Source organism: Lithobates pipiens, unplaced genomic scaffold, assembly GCF_037356315.1.
Source record: "Lithobates pipiens isolate NorthernLeopardFrog02 unplaced genomic scaffold, aLitPip1_a1.2 Scaffold_16, whole genome shotgun sequence".
NCBI lineage: Eukaryota > Metazoa > Chordata > Amphibia > Anura > Ranidae > Lithobates > Lithobates pipiens.
The window spans coordinates 204965452-204990942 of record NW_027507748.1 but is presented as its reverse complement, the minus strand read 5'-3'; the positions used below and the strand labels follow the sequence as shown (position 1 = coordinate 204990942).

Sequence of the window (25491 nt, the reverse complement as noted above, 5' to 3'; positions counted from 1 at the left end):
ATTTTACATCATCAAGAACAACCACAATAACTAATAAATGAAACAATAAAGAGACAAGCCTGAAGTGATAATGAACCCAGGCAACAAAAGGTCCCTACAACGTATCTTTATTTTAAATGAAAGTTTTTTTTCTGTAAAAGGAAACTATTTCTAATACGTAACTGCTATGTCGAAGGTAGAGGTGTCAAATGATTCAGAAATATATGGATGCCAGATCAGATTACTTCAGATCAAATGACAACCATTTGTATATTTAGGCCTTAGGTGGAGTCTATGTTTGCAATTTGTAATTCATGAACCCATCTAAACACTGTTTGCACCCAAAGTAATCACATAACATGATCTCTTTTATGCAACTGCTATGACTATGGTAAAGGTATCAATTACTTCTGAATTTATGGATGCAAGATCAGATGACTTCAGATCAGATTACAGGAGATGTATACTTACAGTATCTCACAAAAGTGAGTACACCCCTCACATTTTTGTAAATATTTTATTATATCTTTTCATGTGACAACACTGAAGAGATTCCACTTTGCTATAATGTAAAGTAGTGAGTGTACAGCTTGTATAACAGTGTAAATTTGCTGTCCCCTCAAAATAACTCAGCACACAGACATTAATGTCTAAACCGTTGACAACAAAACTGAGTACACCCCTAAGTAAAAATGTTCAAATTGGGCCCAACATGTCAATATTTTGGGTGGCCACAATTATTTTCCAGCACTGCCTTAACCCTCTTGGGCATGGAGTTCACCAGAGCTTCACAGGTTGCCACTGGAGTCCTCTTCTACTCCTCCATATGATGACATCACAGAGCTGGTGGATGTTAGAGACCTTGTGCTCCTCCACCTTCTGTTTGAGTAATGTCCCACAGATACTCAATAGGGTTTAGGTCTGGAGACATGCTTGGCCAGTCCATTACCTTTACCCTCAGCTTCTTTAGCAAGGCAGTGGTCATCTTGGACGTGTGTTTAGGGTTGTTATCATGTTGGAATACTGCCCTGCGGCCCAGTCTCCAAAGGGAGGGGATCATGCTCTGCTTCAGTATGTCACAGTACATGTGGGCATTCATGGTTCCCTCAATGAACTGTAGCTCCCCATTGCCGGCAGCACTCATGCAGCCCCAGACCATGACACTCCCACCACCATGCTTGACTGTAGGCAAGACACACTTGTCTCTGTACTCCTCACCTGGTTGCCACCACACACATTTGACACCATCTGAACAAAATAAGTTTATCTTGGTCTCATGAGACCACAGGACATGGTTCCAGTAATTCATGTCCTGTGGTCTGCTTGTCTTCAGCAAACAGTTTGTGAGCTTTCTTGTGCATAATCTTTAGAAGAGGCTTCCTTCTAGGACGGCAGTCTGTCCCCCCCACCCCTTCAACCTCTGCAGCAATGCTTGCAGCACTCATACGTCTATTTCCCAAAGACAACCTCTGGATATGACGCTGAGCACGTGCACTAAACTTCTTTGGTCGATCATGGTGAGGTCTGTTCTGAGTGGAACCTGTCCTGTTAAACTGCTGTATGCTCTTGGCCACTGTGCTGCATCTCATTTCAGGGTCTTGGCAATCTTCTTATAGCGTAGGCCATCTTTATGTAGAGCAGCAGATCCTCAAAGAGTTCTTTGCCATGAGGTGCCATTTTGAACTTCCAGTGACCAGTATGAGAGAGTGAGAGCAATAACACCAAATTTAACACACCTGCTCCCCAGTCACACCTGAGACCATGTAACGCTAACAAGTCGCATGACACAGAGGAGGGAAAATGGCTAATTGGGTCCAATTTAGACATTTTCACTTAGGGGTGTACTCACTTTTATTGCCAGTGGTTTAGACATTAATGGTTGTGTGTTCAGTTATTTTGAGGGGACAGCAAATTTAAACTGTTATACACTAATTTACATTGTAGAAAAGTGTCATTTCTTCAGTTTTATCACATGAAAAGATATAATAAAATATTTACAAAAATGTGAGGGGTGTACTCAATTTTGTGAGATACTGTAGGTCTTAGGTAAAGACTCGCTATGACTGCAGTTTGTAATTAACAAACCCCACTAAGCACTATCTGCACCAAAAGTCACTGCATAACAAGAGCAGAAAGGACTGAAGTGGACAAAATGAATGATTAAAGTTTAACTAATGGCATTTTATTTAAAGGATGCAACTCTGCAAACCAGTTATAAATTAAACCAAAGCTTCAAGCACAAAAGCAAAAAAAGCACTCAACATACAGTATGTGTGTAGAAATATGCTGCACTCAAACATATACCAAAAAATAAATAAAAATAACCAAATGAAAATAGTGCTACATATAAACCTGTGTATAAAATATGATCCAAAATCACCATACAATGGCCCTTCATATACTGTCAATGTTTGTAAATGAGGTTGTGATACATCAGGTTACTTCCATCAGGCCAAGATCAAAGATCTGACTGATTTAAAATGAGAAAATTACCTCTCTCAACTACCATTCTGGTCATATCTACAGTTGAGTAGCTGTCTCTATGGTAAATCCTGGGTGGGCGACTTCAGTAGACCCTTAACTGAGTTTGAATCTGTTTGCCGCACTGGTGATCAATTTTTTAGGGCAACTTCAGTTGCATACGCATGGTTGCATGATACCAAACTGCCCATGGATGACAGATTCAGAAAGAGGGGGTCCAAAGCATTACAGATGGTCATAGCAAACAAACAATGTAAGAATGCATGCATTCTAACACATAAGTGCTCTATCAATACTAAGACACAAGAAACGGCCTACAAGTTGTTGACACGGTGGTACTTGACACCAGCAAAACTGCATAGTTGGAACTCCCAAGTGATTGACAACTGTTGGAGGTGTTTGAGAGAGACAGGCTCTCTGAGAGGCACTGTCAGTTACTTACACCATTCTGGAACAAGGTTAGGGAGATGATCACACTGACCACTGAGACTAAACTCATACTTAAAGTGATTGTAAAGATTTGTTTTGTTTTTTAAATAACAAACATATCATACTCACCTCCACTGTGCAGCTCGCTTTGCACAGAGTGGAGCCCAATCCTCAATTTTCTGGGGTCCCCCGGCTGCTCCTCCCCACATCAGATATCCCCCTAGGAGAAGCGCTCTCCTGGGGGTTTACCTTGCGGGCGCGCTCCCGAGTCCAGCTTTTGCATCCATAGACACGTATGCCGGACTCAGCCCGCATCATTGGATTTGATTGACAGCAGCAGGATTGGATATATATCAATCTATCCAATCAAGTGCCGAGAACCCCAGGCAGAGGAACAGCGCATCCTCGCCGTTGGAAATTCCAGGGCTCAGGTAGGTAAAAGGAGGGGCTGGGGGGCCGGTGACTGACAGAAGTTTTTTCATCTTAATGCATAGGAGGCATTAAGGTGCAAAAACACACGGGTTGACAGCCCCTGCTGCGTGCTGTTTCCTTTATATATCAAACTCACCTTTAAAGAAATACAAACATTCTCTATCAAAGAATTTATTAAATGCTGCCAAATCCCAAATTCCAATCCACTGGAACTCCCCCCAAGTTTCCTCAATAACAGATTGGTTGCACAAAGTAACGCACATTTGTGAAATGGAGGAGACCATGCCACGATCCAGTGACCAGGTAGAGGTTCCATAAAACATGGCAACCTTGGTTCATCTTTAAATACTCTCAGGAATAGCCTAACATTATTACTACCCTTAACATTGGCATTAGCTAAATGATTTTCTAACGTAACTCAGGTTATAGTTCACTTATTATTTGGTACCTACATCAACGAAACTGCATAATGTGTTCGATCACTTTTCACTTTCATTCTATTTCTACTAACCTCTATTATTGCTGAATGCAAATCAGGAAACACATGTACTTTATTTTACTGATGGTACTGCTCTGAATTAAGATGTTGTTGCCCTATACAGCAGGCCTGATTTTCACTATAGTTTTTTTTTTTATATAGAAAAGGTGATTCCTAATATTTTCCACATTATATGGACTCATACCTATAGCAATGTTAAGAAAGTTATTATTAACACCACCTTCATGGAACTTGTTCTCTTGCATATGTGTGCTTCCTTGATTTGTACTTATCTTCTGTTATGAATAAAAATCTTTAATGAAAAAAATTATAATAATAAGTTCAGTTTAAAGAGAACACACACTCTCACCTTATTGGTTGGCTCTCATTACAAAGGTTTTATTGTGCCTTTAATCAAATAAATCGGAATGCACAAACCTACTTTAATGTTTTCACAGTTATCTAGGCCGTACCTCCCAATTTTCCAAGGTGAGAAAGAGGAACTTATTTTTTATGAGACACATCCACAGTTATTGCAAATAGTTGATTAAAGAGGAACTAAACCATTCTATATTTTACAGCCATGGAAGAAAGATTTAGAGCATTAAACCCCTTTGGTAGATAATAATAATAATAATAATAAATACTACAGTTTTATACATCAGATCAAAAAGAGGGAAATCTGAGAAGGAAAGAGGGACGGGGAGATTGGATTTCTAAAAGTGGAAAATGAGGGATAATCTGCTGTGTAGGATCTAGGCTGGATCTGGAAACCCCACCATCCCTCAAGATGGCTGTCATATCCAGAGTGTTCTCTTCCAAGTAATTACCTACTAAACCAAGTTATCTGTATAAGACTCCACAAGAAAGTATAGGACACACAGAAATCTTGTATCATTCCCTGTTATGTTGATTCCCTAGTTAGAGAATTCACTGGACGAGGGATGTCTAAAGCTCAGTTGAAAAGTTTAGGTAGCCCAATACAGCTTTTTCTATGGTAGAGAAAAAAATCCTTTGTCCCTGATTGCAGGTTAAAAAGTTTGAATTTTGAATAAAACCCATTAGTGTTCCTACAAAAATATGTTCTTATTAACTGTTAATTTTAATATTTGTTTATTTGCTGTTTGTAGATGGAAGACAATATGAAGCCTCTGCGTCCTTACGAGCGCATAGATACACTCAGACAGTTCTTGGAACATGACAGGCATGTTCTGAGATTTTACTGCTTATGGGATGACACTCCGTGCCCTTTTGGAGACAAGAGAGAGCTTATATTACATTATTACCTTGCCGATGACACTATCGAAATCATAGAAGTCATACCACCAAATTCTGGCCGGGATTCTGTTCCAGTCTTTCTCCACCGAGGAAAGCTTCCCAAGGTGAACAATGGCATAAAAGGCTTAAAATGTATCCTAACTCAATAACACAAATATTGTAATATATTTCAGTGCTTAGGTCTTGTTCACACAGAGTGTACTATACCATACTTTCATGTGCAGACATATTTACTTGCATGGGGATGCACAGGTTTTCTGTGCAGGCATGTCTCATTGATGTCAATTGGGACACAGTAGCTGCGCAGACATAGCCACTGTGTCCCAGTATGACATTCATGTGGGTGCAGGCGTGTATCCCTGACTGTGTCCCAATTGCAGCTGTGTACCAATTCATATCAATGGGATTGCCTGGATTGGGATGCATGGAACTCCTGCGCATCCCCATGTGGGTAAACACATCTCTGTGTGGGCGTAAGGTATAGTACAGATTTCTGTAATCCCTCTGATAACCTGGTTAAAATTGTACAGGGACCTTAGCTTTCTTTGCTGCTTGATCTGCAGGTATATAATGTCACTCACTATTTCAAACATACTTATGTCATATATTATAGTAAGTCATGTGGCTCCATTATATAAATACTAGTTGCTTGGCCACCATACTAGCTTTGTATTTTTCACAGTTATGGACCTGGAACCATTGGAGAAAAAAAAAAGATCAGGCCTGCTCTCAAGGGAAGATTTTCCAAAAAAGTTTGAATGTCTCCAATTGCCCAAGGCATCTGTCCTCTAGTATATGTATGTATATATATATATATATATATATATATATATATTGTGAGGGGGTTAGCTCGGCAGCGGGTATGTGTGACCCCTGGATGGGTTCATTACACACAAATTAGGCACAGGAAACAACAGTGAATTTGAAAAAACAAAGGTGCGGTTTATTTGTACTATTTACATACTATTGACACTTTGGGCCCAATTTGGACATTTTTACTTATGGGGCGTAAACACTTTTGTTGCCAGCGGTTTAGACATTAATGGCTGTGTGTTGAGTTATTTTGAGGGGGACAGCAAATTGACACTGTTATGCAAGCTGTACACTCACTACTTTGCATTGTAGCAAAGTGTAATTTTTTCAGTGTTATCACATGAAAAGATATAATAAAAGATTTACAAAAATATGAGGGGTGTACTCACTTTTGGCAGATACTGTATATCTACATATATAATATAATGATAAAATATACATATACTTAATATAATAATATAATATACATGTATCTCATCTGTCCTCTTGGTACAGCAAGGGATGCCCATAACCAGGAGCATTATAAAATTTTATTGGGTCATTTGGGGCAAGTCTAACTGTTCAAACATGGGAGTATCAATTTGGTGTGTAACATCACCTGTCTTGCCTTTATCTTTAATATACTCCTATTTATTTAGTACATTTTTGCACATCTTGTCAACTCTCAGGAAACAAACTAAAACTGCAGACCTTGACATTGAAGCTAATGTTTAAAACACACTGTGCTTTTTAAATGTACATTCCATGCAAAGGTCTTAGAAAGGTATGTAAGTTTGAATAAGGATTTAATGCAGCATTAACCATGTCTACCAACATTGTTTTACAGAATGGACCAACCAAAATGTATAATCCCGGTGAGATTACTACACGTACTGTCCTTAACGTTTTTGGGCCAATGGGACATGGAGGTCGCTTTATTCTGGATAATCTTAAAGTATGAATTTATGTCTTTTATGGAGTATTTGTCTATAAGGTGTTTTTAACAGGGAATGTAACAAGTCCTAATTCTAAGCTGCAATACAGTATTTTAAGAAATGTAAAATTCAGGAATATTCTATATTTGGTTATATAATTTTTAGCTAATATATTTTTTAGATGTAGCACACTAGAAACGTTTTATAAGGCAATGCATTTAAGAATTTCAAATGTAAAAAAGTGTTTATTATAGTTTGAGAAAATGATAGGAAAATCTATCCTATTCCTAAACCACTGCAAAGTGTTTACATGCAGGAAAAAACACATTTATGGTTTGTGTTTTGCAATTGAATCTGGTGGTTTGTCCTTGAGTGTTCACTGATTACAGGTCATAAAATACTAACATTAATTTTGCAGACCGGGGCCGTGCACCAGGAGTTTTACAAAGACTGTGATCTGACAATTGGAGCCGCAATCAGTGCTTGGGGACGCATGATAATTCTATGTGATTGTGATGAATTTACAAAGAACTACTACAGAACAAAATATGGTATTGGTAAGGAAACTTAATTTGCTCTTAAAATTCTGAATACACGCTAGGGAAAAAAAAGTTTTTTTTTATTACCAAGCAACTGAAAGCTGCAGTGATACATTGCAGGGTTTATTATCCCAGCATGCAGCAAATTATTAAACATTATTCAGTAAAGAATATCACATTAAACTGAAAGATGTTGGCATCATTCTTTAGAAATTAAAGGAGCTCCGGTTTGGAGCATTTGGCAGTAAACTTGTTACTTACAGACTCCAGGCATCCCAGCACTGAAGGTTAAAAATCAGTTCCCAACAGCATAATATTCTGTGATCAACATATTTTAGGTGGGTCAGTTGTTTTAACAGATTACATTGTTGGCAAAGACTTCCTTACTTCATAATTCATATAGAAATCTGGTGTCTTTCTTGCAGGACAATTTGTCATTGTCTAATGCTGCGTACACACGGTCGGAATTTCGCCAAGCAAGAGACCGATGCGAGCTTTTCGTCGGAAAATGCGACAGTGTGTATGCTCTATCGGAATTTTGCGGGCCGAATTTTCGCCAGCAAAAGATTGAGAGCAGGTTTTCAATTTTTCCGATATTCCGACACGCAAAAAACTCATGCATGCTCAGAGTCAACTACGAGATGGAAGCTATTGGCTACTGGGTATTGAACCTCGTTTTTCTAGTTCTGTCGTATGTGTTGTACGTCACCGCGTTCTGTGTGTGATTTGTTAGGACCGTGTATATGCAAGACAGCTTGAGCGAAATCTTGTCGGAAATTCCGTCGGGAAAACCATCAGAGTTTTTTCCGACCAAAATTTCGATCGTGTGTACGTGGCATAATGCTGCCACTGTTAACAGCCATGCACTTAATGATAGCTCCAGCAAATCTGAAACCAGTAATTCGCTCTAATGCCGCATACACATGACTGGACATTTTTCGACGGACTTGGTTCAGCGGACTGGAATCCATCGGACAATTCGATCGTGTGTGGGCTCCAGTGGACTTTTTCTTCCCAAAAGTCCGGTGGACCTAGAAATAAAACTTGCTTCAAATCTTTCCAACAGACTCGAGTCCGGTCAAAAAATCCGGTCGTCTGTGTGCTAGTCCGACGGACTAAAACCGACGCTAGGGCAGCTATTGGCTACTGGCTATGAATTTCCTTATTCTATGTCATCATGTTTAAATCCGTCTGACTTTTGGAGTGATCGTGTGTGGCCAAGTCTGTTCGTTTTGAATGTCCAGCGGACCTCAGCTGCAAAGTTCGTCTGATTGTCCGCCGAACCAAGTCCTTTAAAAAGTCCAGTCGTGTGTACATGGCATTAGGGGTCTAATTTATAAAATAATCTTTGGACCAGTATGACAAGCATTAGTCCAACCTTGACATATTCTGGCTGTATTTTGTAATTTCTTATGATTTCCAGCTTCATCTAGTGGCTATAATGTGGTATTTTTCTTGAAATACTAAAATCAGAAACAAATCTTGCTTTATGGCCACTAGATGGCGCTGATCATAAGAAGTCACTCAGAAAAATACAGTCATAATTCGTCAAGGATGGACAAATAATGCTTGTCACATTCTCACATTCATTCAACAATTTTTTTATTTTTTCTTCCCTGATCTCTTTTTTTTATTTTTTATTTACAGTTCATACTTTTCACCTATCTTTTGATTTTTGTAGCCCTTCATTACAAAAATACACAAGTTTTGATCATGCTCCCTAGTGATTAGAGCTCTAGTTTTGTCTCAGAGCAAGGGTTCTTCTCTAGAGCATGCTGGCAGGGGACAGGTTTTCCTATTTAAAGCTTCATGCACACAGGCTTCTTGGCCCATGTGTGTCAAATCCCATTGTTTTCAGGATGGATGGAAGGCACAGGTGCAGCTCCTAACCCCACTGCCAACAGCCTGTCAAAATCTATGGCACACTAAAATACGTGGTTGTTGTTGGCGGGTTCCTTTTCCTACTCATCTGCGCCTGTGCGTGTGGGGGATCTCTCACGTAAAATGGTCATAAATGACTGGGACCAGGCGGAGTCTGCGGTCATGTGAAAAATCTAACATAAATGGAGTTCCTGATTTGAAGATGAGCTTTGACTGTGTGCAGTAATAAACTGCAGAGTTCCAGTGAAAAGTGGCTTGTCCCATGTCACTACACTGTAACTTGTATATTGCATTAGGAGGGACATGCTGAGCTTGCACCCTCTCCACCAGTCCAGCGTACCTCTGCTACCTCACTCCCAGTAATTAAATGGGGTCCCACCGAGCACCTAGCGCAGACTTCATGCAAGCTTTCACTTAACTCTTTTCTTCCCATACCTCTTGATCAGGCCATAGATCCCTGTAACTCAGGTTCAGGTCTGGTTGCTATTGGATGCCGATCGCTAGGGAGGGAGCCAGAACACAGACCCCCTCGCTACTGGAGAATCTGTTACCTTACCAGGTACCATGCTTAATGACTGGTTGCTTATAGCTTGTTCCTTGATTTGGTTATCCATAGAAACTACATTCCTCTTCTTATCTTTCTGAGTTAACCTTTGGTAGTTGTGTTACTTCATATCCCATAGTGCTTTACAGACCCAAGTTCTTTGGAATACCCCAGAACCAGCATGAATGAATGAATGCACTTTACGTAACTTCAGTAACTTTAGGTAACTTCAGACCACACTCATAATGGTTAATATAACTTTACTGAACAAGATGTGGCATACAGGTCAATATGAACAATGTCCTGTCCCCAATCCTAACGAAGCTATTGAAGTGACCCAGACTTATCTCCATGAGGTTAGAGTTAATAATGGCATTATCCATGGCTTGGATCAGTTGGATGTTCTCTACAATTCCTGATTCTGGCAGCAGTCAAACTCACTGGTACAACGCTCTCTTTCCCACTCCCACAGCTGGCAGAAGCGGACCTTAGCTGATCCCCCTTTTTCTGAAAAATGAGATAAAAGTCTTAACCCTTTCCCCATCCTGGGCCAGCTGCTGCCTAACTAAACTGTATACATTTTGAAACCTGCCTACACTGTGGCAGGCTAAAATATGTAGCAGCTGGACACTATAATAAGTGGTACCAACTTTTAGGGTAGTATTTTTTCAGGAATGTGTGCCCAGAATGCAGAATTCTGCTTTAGGGGCATATATCACTGAACGCATACTTCCCTAAATTTCGACTACCACTTGGTATAGTGTCCAGCAAAGTCCAGCTGTCATTCATTTTAACAGGCTACTGGCTATGGGGCTGGATGCTGCGTCTGTGATTCCTGGGGGCCAAAAACATTGCAATTTGATTCACAAAGGGCAAAATGCCTGTATGCAAGTGACCTCGGACAATGGCTGCTTTCTGAAGAAAATAACAGCAAGATATTGCATACTTTTTGCTTCAATGATTTCTCAACCTTATTCTTGTCAAGGCGCCCTTTAAAATTATGGAGACTCAAGTCACCCAATCCTAAAATGTAAAAATTATTCTAATAGTTTTACATAATGCAGCAACAGTATATGTAGAACACCCAACGTTAGAGATGATTTATTCTTCCAAAACAAATACACTTTTGCAAACTGATACTAGTATTCCAATGTTTCTCTTCGCTCTCAGTTTTTCTCTATCACTCAGCTAATGTGATCCCAAAGCTGATGGAGAGAGGCAAGGGAGGGTCAAACAAGGATGATACGCAGGTGACTGACATCCTCCTTATCAACAAATTATGTCATTAGGATGCCAGTAGCTAGAAGGTTGTAATGGTGTACAAAGAAAACCTGTGACTTTGTGTAACTAAAATGCCGACTTCATCCCCCCACTGGTTTGCATACAATTTTGGGGGAATTTTTAGGCATTTTGCCAAGGCATCCATGAAGAAACCTCAAGGCACTCCAGGGTGCCTGGGCACCCTGGTTGAAAAAGACTCGTTTAGATAAACATCACACTCTAATATGTGCAGTCATCTTTGGTACGCTCAACTCAAGTCCATCTAGATTGTAACAAAAACATTAGGATTTTATCATGTATGTGATCCTGTTGTTATTTTTTACTAAGCAAATGAGGTGATGAGTCGGTATTGTAGCGAAGGAGGAGGGTGGGGTTGAGGCAGGACTTTAACCATGTGTTGCTTAGATGAGATACGAGGACAGAAAAGGCTTAGCAGCAGCCAGCTTTATAGAAACTAGGAAACAACATAGAAAATAATGCATGTACTGTATGCATTTTGCCTGAAAGTACAAATCCAGGCAAACCACTAAATACACAGATAAAACACATATATGGGAGATGCTTCTACCCATCCAGTTCTGAAATGTAACACAGCTCTGGCCCACATCACAGGGAACCTGATCTTTCACCTTTGCTGTTTCCTTTTCACTAACAGGCCCCATCCTCTACCCAGCCCTGTGGCTGGGCAATGAAAGGTAAAGCGGCACACTGATATGCTAATCTCCTTTTCATCTTAAGCCTCATACACACGATCAGATTTTCAGAGGGGAAATGTGTGATGACAGGCTGTTGGCGGAAAATCCCACCACGTGTATGCCTCTTCAGACAATTGTTGACGGATTTTCCAAATGTTGGCTAGCAAGTTTTAAAATTTTCCATGAACAAATGTCTGTTGTCGGATTTTCCGGGTGTGTGTACACAGGTCTGTCGGACAAAAGTATGAAGTACAAACACGCATTCTCGGAAGCAAGGACGAGCCAGAAGCGGTCGGTCTTGTAAACTAGCGCTCGTAATGGAGAATTAACATTCGTGACGTGGCAAATTCTGAAATGCAAATGCAGAGCACAATTCTCTTCTTCTTTAATGGGATAATAATGAAGCTGCTTTGCTGGTGATACTGATGCAGTTATTGCAAACAAATTTTCAAAGGCTTTTTTTTTTCTAGTGATATCAAGAATAATATTATTATGCTTTTTTTATTTTTTATTTGGGCAAGTTACCACAACACCATTATCCCCTAGTTTTTAAGATCAAAGATACAACTATGTTGGTGCCCCTTGTTAATTTTACATTAAACTTTTTAAAATGTAACCACCTACTCCCAAACTGTCATTTAAAGTAAACACATAGCCAAGTATTATTCTCCACAATTTTTTTTTATTGTGCATTTAAAAAAGGAAATAAATAAAATTAGACATGCTATCTGCCAATAGAACTTAACCAAAAAGTGCATTCTATGCATTCAAAAATATAGAAAATATAGAAAATATACCAAATCAAATCATTATTCAACAGAAAAAATAATAATGTCAAAGCAATAACTCCAAGGCCAATAATAAATAATAAGTTATCTCCTTCGATTCTGCAACATGTCTGGTTGGCGAACGGTCACTGATGCATAATGCACTATTTTAATTTCGTATATGCTTAGAGCTGGGATTTAAAAAAATACATTTAATGGTGTAATAATGATTACAAAGTTGCAGGAACATGTGTCTTTTGAATTTGACTGGACTTTAGCTTCAAATTTTGCTCTAAAGTTTTAAAGTAAAATATGGATTAGCTGGGTTACTAGGTGAGCCTTTGCAGAACTAAGGGCGTGTAATGACATTTGCCGTGGGGCCCAGTCATTTGATTCTCTTCGCTCAGCCTCCCATTCACTAGACAGTGTACTGTTGACATTATTTCCTGATTATTCTGCATTTTTTAATAAGATGTATTATATTCCTTTGATGGAATGTAAACATAGTCCGATAGCCAGTTTCACGCATTCTGATGTTATCTGTTCCTCTTTGTAGTGTTTTAAATTACAGTAAACACTGATTAAAGTAAATATTGCATTATGCAACAAATTTATTTATTACACCCCATGGCTGTGTATTCACAAGAAGGTTCATGAAGCTGCACAGCTGCAGCAGACCACTCACATTCCTTTAAAAAATGTCATCCAAATGTCCATTTCTTTAACCCTTAAAGTGACAATAAACTCTGGTTTTAAAAAAAAATTCTATTGGAGTTTTCCTCAAGAGGAGCTTTAGTCTCGCCTGTAGCCACTGATTTTTAATAAAAGGACACTTACCTGTCCAGTGATCCCATTCCATTCCCAACCTGGCCAGTTTTTACCTCATCTTCAGATTCCCGGCGCCGTCTTGTTTACTATAGGCTTGTGCAACTGGTTTCGTAACGAATCGAAATTTGGCCGAATTTTGCATCTTTCGGACATTCGGATGCATCCGAATGTCTGAATAAAAAAATAACAAATAACAACGAATACGAAAGAAATATAACGAATGAATTTGAATGAATTCGAATGAATTAGGTAGTTCTTTAAAGATCTAATGAAACAAAAGGTCAGCTCAAAGCAAATCTTATAGTCCAATCAGCTAATTAATTTTGTGCCGGAGGATGGATTACTGGCAAAGTGCATTCCTGAGAAGTTAGAAGGGTGTTGTATTGTATTTGATCCGAGGAGAAGAGACGTTGTCATTGTGTGTGTTAAAAGATTCAATAAACAAACGACTTTCAAAACTACGAATCATTATCACGAATGTCTATACATACATAAATAGCGAATTTCAACGAATACGAACAAATGAATTCTACGCTCTACGAATAATAAAGAATTATCCGAAAATATATTGACGTAACATAACGAATATAACAGAAATTTTCCGTTGTGCACAAGTCTAGTTTACTAAGATAAGGTGGCTGTGATGCCTAAGAGCCAATTTCTCAATGCACATGCACGAGCCACGCTGCACTTTGTGAATGGTCCTGCAGCCTTATGTGATGTGTCCCAGAAGGCTACAGGCAAAGAGAGGGGCCTATTTAGAGGTGGTATAACAGATGTACTTACTGCTAACAACCCATTTTCTTCCCCGTTTACCCCTTTTACCTTATTAATGAGAGACCATACACTTTCTTTTTGGAGTAAACATAGGCCGTAGCAGCCTTCTTTTTATTAACCAATATATATCTCTATTCAAAAATAACATTAACATAATAAAACATCTGTTATAAAACCGTCAATCCATCCTAGCGTTGGTCTTTGCAGGATCCTCCAAAACCATCTGTATAAACTTCCTGCACTGCAGTACCTCTCAAGTATGTTAATAGGCCTCAAGCCGACAGGCTAGCTCAGAGACAACCGCTTACCGCAGTGCACCCATTACCAATTTCCAGCTAAACCTCCGTTCACTGGAATCCCACCATCAGGACCCCTACCACCGACAGGTCCTGAACATTTCCATACGAAATCTCTTCCTTCACCCACAAACACCAACACCAGCCACTGCCACGACATCCACCTTGTCATAACCCTGTTGAGAAACAGAAAAACAAATACACACCACAGACCAACACAACATCCTAAAAACACATAGGGAGGGTGGGCGATAACTTTCCCTGACGCTCTGGTGCCAAGGGGGGAGGGGTCTGTCCCTTATATTAACATCTACCTCCCCCCCCCCCGGACACTGCCAATCCTGATCCCCCTCTCATACATCCCCTGTTCCCACAGTCATGGGCTGCCCTCCCCCTATGGCATTCTGTCTTTTGCTCCGGGCATTTCTATACTGCAAGAACTAAGTGATCCTTTGATATGACTTCAGTAAGGTGAAACCTCATTGTTTTATGTATATAAAGCCTCAGAATTTTAAATTGATAAAGAGATAAGACTCATAAAAAGTGCATATATGCTAATAGGCAGCATCCTAAATATTATAGTACTGTGTTTTTCAATGTTATCCTGTTTTATTCCACAGAGGATTTCACTCCAGTTCAGTACAAACCTCCACAGCGTGCAAAATATGAGAAAAAGCTTCCACCTTACAATGGCTTTGGTTCAGAAGAAGATTCACTTTGCTCCTGTTTGGGTCTGTTGCCAAAACCTCCCCAAAGGGATTTCAAGAAATTCATGGAAAAAGACAGGTATCTTTATTGTGTACCAAGAGAAATTAATTTTTCAGTATTAAATAGGTTTGATCATATAATTATAGCATTTTGACTTTTCCAATGAATGTGGTACTCTTTCAGAATCAAAAACCAATAACTATATTCTTGTATTTTTATCGAACAGATAAAACAAAGTGCTTATTGTTAGGGTTTATGTACACCTTAAAGTGATTGTAAATGCTATTTAAAAAAAAAATGAAAATACTTTTATATTAAAATACATACTTATCTGCTCTGTGCAAAGGTTTTGCACAGAACAGACCTGATCCGACTCTTCTCCTGTCCCCACCACCACTCCTGGCTCCTCAGCTATGCCTGCTATGGGGGCACTTGTGTGTGCTCGCTCCCGAGCCATGCTCTGTATGTCCATAAGACAGAGAGTGTGGATTGGCCCCACCTCCTTTTCCTCCTCACTGGCTGTGTTTGACAGCAGTGGGAGCCAATGGCTCCTGCTGCTATCTCTGAGTGATTAAGGAGTGAGAGAGCAGAGAGAGCCTCTGCTCTTATGGACATGGTTGGCTTGCGATTGGGCTTGGGGTAAGTATGGGTAATTATGGGGGGAGCTGCATGCAGAAGGTTTTTTTACTCTAATGCAAAGATTGCATTAAGGTAAAAAAAACTTCTGGCTTTACAATCACTTTAATATACTGTTGTTTTACAATCAATAATTGATACATTCTTTGGGGGTACACTAGGAAAAGTCTTAACTAGAAATCACGGGTAGTCTGCTTGTAAATACAAAGTCACTGGGAGATCTGGTGCTAGGAAATCTAGCTGTTGCACAGACAATGTCAGAGGGAATAAGCCAGCTAAATATAAAGGAAGATGTCTGGTTAGCCTTGGCATATAGCTAATTGAATCAACAGCAGGTGGTTAACCAGTCTTGAACACAAGTCTTGGGTAACAGCAAAACCTTGCAAGCTAAAGCCACAGAACCACATGTATTAGCATGCCTGCTGGCCTTTGGGAATAGAGGAGACAGATCAGCAGCAAAGCTGCAGATCGGTAACAGGAAGTTGTGGAGATGTCACATTGTATATGTTACTGTGCAGCCTGAAATTTCCTATCCTTAGCCATGGCATGTTACACGGTCTTCCATTACCTATACCATATTTTGAGTAATTTTTCAGTTTCAGTTTTTTCTTTCACTGTCACTGGTGCACTACAGCGTCATCATATTACTGGTGTCTCGGTGATCAGGGACACCGACTAGTGACAGTGTGTTAAGAAAAAGAAAATTATTGCTCTTACAATGATAATCACTGTAACAGCAATGTTTTGAACTAGCATGAATGGGTTACATTAATAAAAGCTGTGATTACTAGTGATCTGTGATTGGCTACAGCTAATTACATGGTACAAGATGCTGTGGGCCAATCACTATATTACTGTATAAGAAGCATAGCTGTTATGAATAAAATTCATTCATAACAGCTTTGTTGTAATTATGTAATCGCATAACGATCACATGAACCCCAGGCTGCTCAAAGTGGGCAGGTACTGGTTGCCGCAGTCCTCTGCATCCAGTGGACACAGTGGTTGCGGAAGTGGTGCGCTGAGCTCCCCAGCCTGCCCACAGTAAATGTATTGGAGTCATCAAGTGGTAGCTGTGAATACTGAATATTTTCATGGAATATTTGTCCCAGATTTTTTTTTCAATATTGTAACAGAAGAACTGTTAATATGGTTACCTTCCAAATATAATTCAATATTGTAGTTGAATCTAATATGCTCATGTGCTGGCCAGTGGAGAATTGTATACGTTTTGTATCACTCTAGAAGAAATTATAGTTCAGAGTGTGTTTTTCCCATAGTCTGTGAATTCTTGATATCTTCTAATTGCTCTCTTTTCTAGGAATGGCCTGGAGAGCAATATTCTTAGATTTGTTGCAAAACTTGTTACTGAAAACCCAATAGATTTGGAAAGAAAGTTCATCATCTCCTATTTCTTAAGTGATGACACCATAGCTGTATTCGAACCACCACAGCGAAATTCAGGTACCGAACAAATATATAATGCTTAAGTACACATAACTGTGGTTTGATGTTGGTTCTATTTGACTACAGGTAATTGTATTCATGGTGAATTTCTGGTATACCAGTCACTGCTAATTGGTCGGTTCATATATCTAAAAAATACAAGGCTTGCCTATTTACAATTTAGATAAAAGTTACCCGTAATGGGGATACAACTATTTGCTTAGTTATTTTATTTCAGTTGTCTCATACTATGGATTTATCTATTCAGGAATTCTAGGTGGCAAATTTTTGGAAAGATGTCGTATTAAGAAACCAGGACAGGAATTATTCAAGAGTGAGATGTCTGAATACTTCAATGCTGCAAATCTGTTCGTTGGAGCCAGGGTTAATTTTAACGGACACAAGTTTATCTTGGTTGATGCAGATGAATATGTGTTCGACTATATGGAAAAGCATGTGCACGAGGTACGGTATATGGATAGATGATTTCATTTTGTAGAGTATAACAATGTGCTTATTGTTCTATAGATTTTAGATCTGTTTGATGTTGAAGATCACTGTTTATATTATATGAGAGCCTCGCTGTCCTGAGTATAATGCCGCATACACACGATCGGAATTTTGGCCAGCAAAAGACCGATGAGAGCTTTTCATTGGAAAATGCGACCGTGTGTATGCTCCATCGGAATTTAGCTGGCCGAATTCCCAGCAGCAAAAATTTGATCGCATGTTCTCAATTTTCCCGATGGAAAAACTTTCTATCGGAAATTCCGATCGTATGTATGCAATGCCGACGCGCAAAAACTCACGCATGCTCAGATTCAACTACGGGATGGAAACTATTGGCTACTAGGTATTGAATTTTCTTTTTCTAGTCCCGTCGTGTTGTACGTCACCATGTTCTTGGCGGTTGTAATTTGGTGTGACTGTGTGTAGGCAAGACAGTTTGAGCGGAATTCCGACAGGAAAACCATCAGAGCTTTTTCCAACGAGAATTCCAATCATGTGTACATGGCATAAGGAGGAAACTAGGAAAATTAACATGGGATATTAATATAATTAAATGCACCTGTTCCACCTCTTAAAATGGGTGTAAACCCTAACTGAATTACATTTAATTTGCAAAAGCATTTTATATCACAAATATTTGCTTTTTTTAAAATATAATACTTTTTTGCACCTTTTTAGATTTATTGTTGCATCTCAGCGATGCTGCTTTTTATGAATCCTCTTTGCACCCCCTTTCTCTATATATGGGTATATATAGGTACTCTAGCAATGGTTTCCTGATAGTGCCTGATATTGGACCATGCCTGTGCATTGTGCATTAACCACTTTCAGACCGGATCATTTTGCTGGCTTAAGACCAGACCACTTTTTGCGATTCGGTACTGCGTCGCTTTAACTGACAATTGCGAGGTCGTGCGATGTGGCTCCCAAACAAAATTTACGTGCTTTTTTTCCCACAAATAGAGCTTTCTTTTGGTAGTATTTGATCACCCCTGTTTTTTTTTATTTTTTACGCTATAAACAATAAAAGAGCGTCAAGTTTAAAAAACACATTATTTTTTACATTTTGCTATAATAAATATGCCCCAAAAATATATTTTAAAATATTTTTTTCCTCAGTTTAGGCCGATACATATTCTTCTACATATTTTTGGTAAAAAAAATTGCAATAAGCGATTATTGATTGGTTTGCTAAAAATTTATAGCGTTTAGAAATAGGGGATAGTTTTATGGCATTTTTATTAATATTTTTTTTTGAAAAAGTAATGGCGGCGATTAGCAATTTTTATTGTGACTGCGACATTATGGCGGACACATCGGACATTTTTGACACATTTCTGGGACCATTGTCATTTATACAGCGATCAGTGCTATACAAATGCACTGATTCCTGTGTAAATGACACTGGCAGTTAAGGGGTTAACCAGGGGTGGCAGTGTAGGGGTTAAGTGTGTCCTAGGGGCGTGTTACTAACTGTGAGGGGCTGGTCTGTGTGTTAGTGAACACTGATCTCTGCTCCAACCACAGGGAGTAGAGATCAGTGTTACTTGTTGCTAGGCGATGTACGTCGGCAGAATGGCACGGACAGGCAAACTAGCATACAGTGGACGTACCTGTACACCAGTTTGCCTGTGCAGATGTAAACAGCATCTCCCCGTTCAGCCTCCCCACGAGACGATCGTGGGTATCCCCACGGTGATCGAGTCCCCAGGATCCACGACCGGACTCACGGGGGTCCCGACCGGCATGCGCGTGTACCGCCAGCGGTGCGTACGCGATGGCAGGGCGGCAATTTCAACTAGACGTACCTGTACGCCAGTTTGCCTGCCCGTGCCATTCTGCCGATGTACATCGTCGTGCGCCAGTCGAGAACTGGTTAAAATATTCACTTGTAGTCCCAATCAGAAGCCTTTGTGACAGATTGCCTCTGGGATTACAGTTGGCTGACAGGTGCAGAGCATTATCACCCTATTACAGGAAGTTGCCTGAAAAATACCTTCTTGGCATCATCAACGAGTATTGTTTTAAAGCCCAAATGTTTTGCTTTACATTTGGATACATTAGGGAAGGATTAAAACCTCTCAGATTGTTTTTTAAGTCTATGTACTACCATAGGGAATTCTCCAATTTTTTGTCTTGGAGACCCAACTTTGTCACCAGTGGAATATTTTCCTATCACTTGCTCCCAGAGCAACTCTAAAACTCCGGATTTACCCTTATTTGTCTCTTAGTGACAACGGTCAATGGATAAATAGAGAGGATGAATCGCCCCAGCAAGGACACAGGCAGCAATAAAAACAGAGGATCCAAATCTTCCCCATACTATCTCTGCCGACATGTGGGCTGAAAACACTGGCATTAAAGTTTTGTTAAATCTAAAACTAATAATGTAATATATTGCAGCTTACCAATCATTAGATGTGGTGGCTGTATTAGTATTTTTTATGCTTTTTTCCTCTCTCTTTTCCCATAGTGATCTTGCCAGTAACATACCTCCTGTATTAGACATAACTCTGGATGAATGAGAACGGGGGCAAGTTTGAACAGAAGCATTGTCAGTCTGGGGGGAGGGGAGTGTTAGGCCGCGTACACACGCGCGGACTGTTCGCCCAACTTTGTCCGCTGAACAGTGTTTGGGCGGACAGTCCGCTCGTGTGTGGGCTTTCAGCGGACAGTTTCAGCGGACAGTTTGACGAACAAGGTTTTTCGGAAATTCCGTAAAACTGTCCGCTGAAACCTTGTTTGAGCGAACAGTCCGCCCGTGTGTAGGCTTGTTCGTCAAACTAAGTTCCGCGCATGCTCAGAAAGGATTTACACGCCGAAAGTTATAATGCAGTGTATAGGACGTCGTATTTTTCGTCCCGTCGTACGTGCCGTTCACGTCATCGCGCACGGTTTCAGCAAACTGTTCGTTCGTCGTGTGTGGCCATGTCCGTCCATGCTAATTTTGAGCGGACTGTTTGCCGAAACTGTTTGACGGACAAAGTTGGGCGAACAGTCCCCGCGTGTGTACGCGGCCTTAGATGGACTAGCAGATTTAATTACAGGAACAAATTAAAGCTGTGTTCCAGCTAACATTTTATAATCAGTTACAGCAAACATTTCTTTCCTTTTGGAATAAAGTTTTTACATGAATAAATAAATGCTGATCATTTTAAGCACCCCTGCCAGTGTTAAATGCCATGTCTCATACCTGTAACTGCAAGAGAGCTTCTTTGATTTAATTCAATTTTTTAATAGTGCTTTAAAGCGGAGTTCCAGGCATTTTTCCACCCCTAACCCCCCCCCCCCCCTGCATTCGTGATCAGTTTGTGACACTTATTTGGACACTTTTTTTTGCAGCAACCTTGTATGTAAGCTTAATCCTCCGCTTCCGGTGTACCTCAGGTATGTCATGTCCACCTGCCCATTGGCTCCTGGGATTGATGACACTCATATCCCAGGAGCCAATGGGCAGGTGGACATGACGCCGCTTGTAGCATTATGCTGCACTTTGTAGTTTATGCCCATGTGCGAGATTGGGAGGCACATGCTGAGTAGACAGTAGCACCGTGTCCCAGAAGGAGGAACGGGTGGGCTTCAGATTCCCACACCAAGGATGGTAGCGCACTCACTGGCGACCACAAGGTGAGTTTATTTTAAAAGCTCATGATTTATAATAGCTACATTTCATACACATTCTGTTATGAATAGCATTAAGTGCGATCATAACGAGGGTTATTATAAAAGACAAAAACAAGCTGGAACTCCGCTTTAAGCAGTAAATCCAAGAACTGAAACAACGAGCCCCTGGGACTATCTTGCCACACAGCACCCCATAGATGCAATTGTTGCAGATCACTGTAAACATAATGCTTTATGAAGGATGTAACAGCACTTCCTTCCTTGTACACAGGCTCAAGCAAAGCCTTTACCAGCCACTCCCTGTAGCAGCAAATCACTCCTATAATGATCAATTGCTGGCTTCAATCAGCCAGCTATTGTTCACTATTCGAAGTGAACCATTGCTGCACATCTACATATGGGATCTAGATCAGGTCTCCACTGTCCAGATCCCCCCCCCCCCCAAAAAAAAACCTTCACTGTATATTCCGTTATATACATATTTCTTCTGACTTCCTCATGTACACTCTTCATGATATTTGTGTTTATAGCGTGGGTGGCAAATGCTTGCGTAAGTGAATGCAATGTCATTTAGAATTTTATTAATCGCAAACCTGTACAAAAGTTGCCATCATGCTAATTTGTGTCCTTGCCAACCCAACCTGCTCTATCTAAATATTTTGCTAACAAATAAAAAGCTGTCCTAAAGTAAGATGCAAACCTTCACCTTGAGCTTTACGATTTTGTTATTCTACCTAAAAATTGCATTCCTTTTAAAATATATTTTTTTAATCAGCAAACTTTGAAGGTTATATTTTGGGGTACATATCTGTGTCTGTGCTAATTATGTAAAAGTTGAGTTGGGAAGAATCACAGAAAAATGTATTCTTTACAAATATTTCACTATCTCTAAGTAAAAAAAGATATATGTTATACATTTTTTTTATTATAACATTTTTTATTGATTTTATAACAATTCCATTAATATTCCACAGTGTATAACATATCCAACACTTTCAAATATAAAATCTTTTTCAAGTATACCATATCCTCCCCCCACCCAAAAAAAAAGGGGGGACTCTTCCTCTCCTCTCTCCCTCTCCCCTTATCCCTCATCTCCCTCCCCTTACTTTCTCTCCAAAAAATAAAAAAATAAAAAGCCCACCCACCCTAAACTTAGTGTATGAGGCTTCTAAAAAGCCATACTGACCTTAATTAGTCATTCCCTCCTTCCATTCTCCTCCCTCTTCTAAAAAAGAAAGGAAGAAAAAAAAAAAGAGGAGAAGAAAGAAACACAAAAAAACAAAAATACCTACACATAGTGTACAAGGCTTCTAAAAAGCCATATTAACCTTAAATAACCACGCTCTCCCTCCTACATCCTCCATCTACAAAAAAAACCCCATCACCCAATCTCTAGTGCTTCATTTACCTTCTCCCGTATTACCTGTGTTGGGGGGGGGGGGGGGGTGGCGGGCGAAATCAGTGGGAAGAATAGAGAGAGAGAAGAGAGAGGAAAAAGTAAATAAAAAGGAAAAACCCCCTCCTCCTTTTCGTATCTCCCCCTCCACTAATATAGTAAGGTATTGTATTTTTCTTAGTCCTGAGAACTAATGTGTACATTTGAGACAGTAAGTGACCGGCCCTTATCATCTTCACACACCTGGATTCAAATATAGTGAGCGTAATCAAGGGTCTTATCATAGTTTAAGTCTTACTAAAGAAACAAACCAATTGATGGTACCTCCACTCGACCATTGGTACTGGTCCTAGCTTTTGCACCAGTTCCACTAGGGGCATTAGTGTTCCATGTGGAGCCAATTTGCCACATACCTATCTCCATCTTTCCCCCATGCCCCCATTAATCCCGGTGGGAACCTTGGGAACCCCTCCAACAGGGCAAGGGGAGACGTCCGGGGAGCGTACTCTCCTAATTGATTAAGTTTTATCCCAAATCTTTAAAGTGTTCTGAGTTAGTGGTGACGTACATTTTGAGAGTCCCCTATTAGACTTCGGAATCTAGGGTAATCCTATCAGTCTCCTTCCTGTCATTGTTTGTTCTAGCGTTACCCATATTTTATTCGGTTGGACGTGACACCAGTTTAAAAGACATACCCAAAGGCAATATGTTATCAAATTAAAGCCCTATCTGTCTGAAGAATAAAAATGTATACATGAATAGTTTATGGGTAGACTACAAAACCTAAAAGATATATGGTGTGGAACTGAGACATTGGGGGATCATTTACTAAGATTCCCGGAAAGTACTGGGCGCTCTACATGTAAAAGCGCCCATTTCAGGCATTTAAGAGTTCAACTAGGCAAATGTGCGAATGAAAAATCGAGCTATTAACATGCCTTAGTAAATTCGAAATCAGCGCTAATCCGCGGATCTGCAAGTGTCAGTTGCTACCAAGTTATTGTATAGCACTGCACTGCAACCATGATCCATGTATGTGAAGAAAATGTTTCTATGTGAGGTGTGCTGTACCTCGTGTGAATCTATTGATGTATATTGCCATTAGTATAACTAGTTTTTTTTTCTTCTTTTGCTAATGAATGCAGCTGTGAATGAGTATTGCAGAGTAATGTCTGCTATTCTGGAAAGTTACATTGTTAAAGGGGGCTTCCAGATTGCGATAAGACCCCCACTTACAGACCCCGACAACCACTGGCTAGGGTTGTTGGGAAGAGGCCCTTGTCCTCATCAACATGTGGACAAGGTGCTTTGGGGCACCCCAAAATACCCTCCCCATGTTGAGCGCATGTTCAGGAGGGGGAGCTCGCTTATCCCCCCTCCATACCCTCCAGGCTGCATGCTCAGATAAGGGTCTGGTATGGATTTTGGGGGGGGGGGACCCCAAGCCAATTTTTTCTTTCAATTTTGGCGTGGAGTTCCCCTTCTAATGCCAGACCCAAAGGGCTTGGTATGGATTTTGGGGGGATCCCACACCAATATTATTTTTAAATTTGGGCCTGGTGTTCCCCTTAAAATCTATGCCATACCCAAAAGGCCTGGTATCAATTTTGGGAGGGGGACCTCACGCCACATTTTGTTTAAAAAATAGTTTTTGGGGTATTTTTTTCCTAATTTGGTGCTTAGAGAGAATTCACATTTAGTTGACATATTTCATGGTTTACCTAGTCCACAAAAGAATTAATAGAGCGCTGAAATTCAGCATTGAAACAGATTTTTTTTTGGGGGGGGGGGGTTTCTTTCCCCTCCCCCATTACACTTTCTACTCAAGGACTTGCATGTGTGCACAACCAAATACTTTTGTATTCAACTAGATTTAAAACAGATTTGAAGGGGTATGAATAGTTTGCTCTACAGAAAATATGTATTTATAGTCTGCAAATGTCAAACAAAGCAAAAAAAAAATTTACTTTTTATTTCAACATTAGTATAAACATTTGGTACATTAATGTACTTGGGCCAAAAAACAAAAGGCGTGGAAATGATGCTGCAGCATTTGACAATATAGTTAGAAGGGCCCTGCTCAAAAGAGCTTACAATCTTCAAGGGTAGGACACAAAAAATTAGACACATTAAAAAAATCATATTGGAAAAGCAGGGATACAAATCAAGCTAACAAGCATGACTAACCTTTTTGGTGATCAAAAGTCCTCGCCCCAAACCCCAAAAAGTTACATGGCAGGGATACAAATCAAGCTAATAACAACCATGACAAACCTTTGTGGTGTTCAGCAGTCCTCACCCCAAACCCCAAAAAGTTAAATGGCAGGATTATCATAAGCAAAAACAGACAAAATGAATATAAAAGCCAAAAAGGCAGCCCACAAACTACATTGACATAAACACGGTACAAAGGGTAAACCGCGCTACTCAAACAACAAAAGAAAGCAACCTATAAGCAGCAACCCTAATCGTAATACTCCGATATCAAACTAAATAGGTGAACAAAATGAGCTGCGCTAAAAACAAAAAATTAAAAATTAAAAATTAATCAAACACCTAAAACCTAATCAAAACCTATACCAATAAACGTGAAAAACAATATTGAATTGACAAAAAATGTGATTAGTAAATAGTATACATGAATACTATCATATCATCATAGAGTGAATAAAGTGTATACTAGATCTAAAATGAAATTAGTATAAATAATATAGAAAAAACCCCACAATAATTAATGTAAATTGAAACAAAAAATA

The 25491-nt window shown here is 39.8% G+C and overlaps 1 protein-coding gene across 1 annotated transcript in view; it reads left to right on the top strand.

Annotated features, from left to right (window-relative positions):
- Positions 1-25491, top strand: part of EFHC2 (EF-hand domain containing 2) — a 154008-nt gene that overhangs the window by 50293 nt on the left and 78224 nt on the right. The window contains exons 5-10 of the mRNA XM_077480923.1: positions 4930-5181; positions 6717-6824; positions 7223-7361; positions 15033-15198; positions 17078-17220; positions 17471-17667. Of these exons, the coding sequence (XP_077337049.1) occupies positions 4930-5181; positions 6717-6824; positions 7223-7361; positions 15033-15198; positions 17078-17220; positions 17471-17667 (1005 nt within the window). The remainder of the gene's footprint in view (positions 1-4929; positions 5182-6716; positions 6825-7222; positions 7362-15032; positions 15199-17077; positions 17221-17470; positions 17668-25491) is intronic.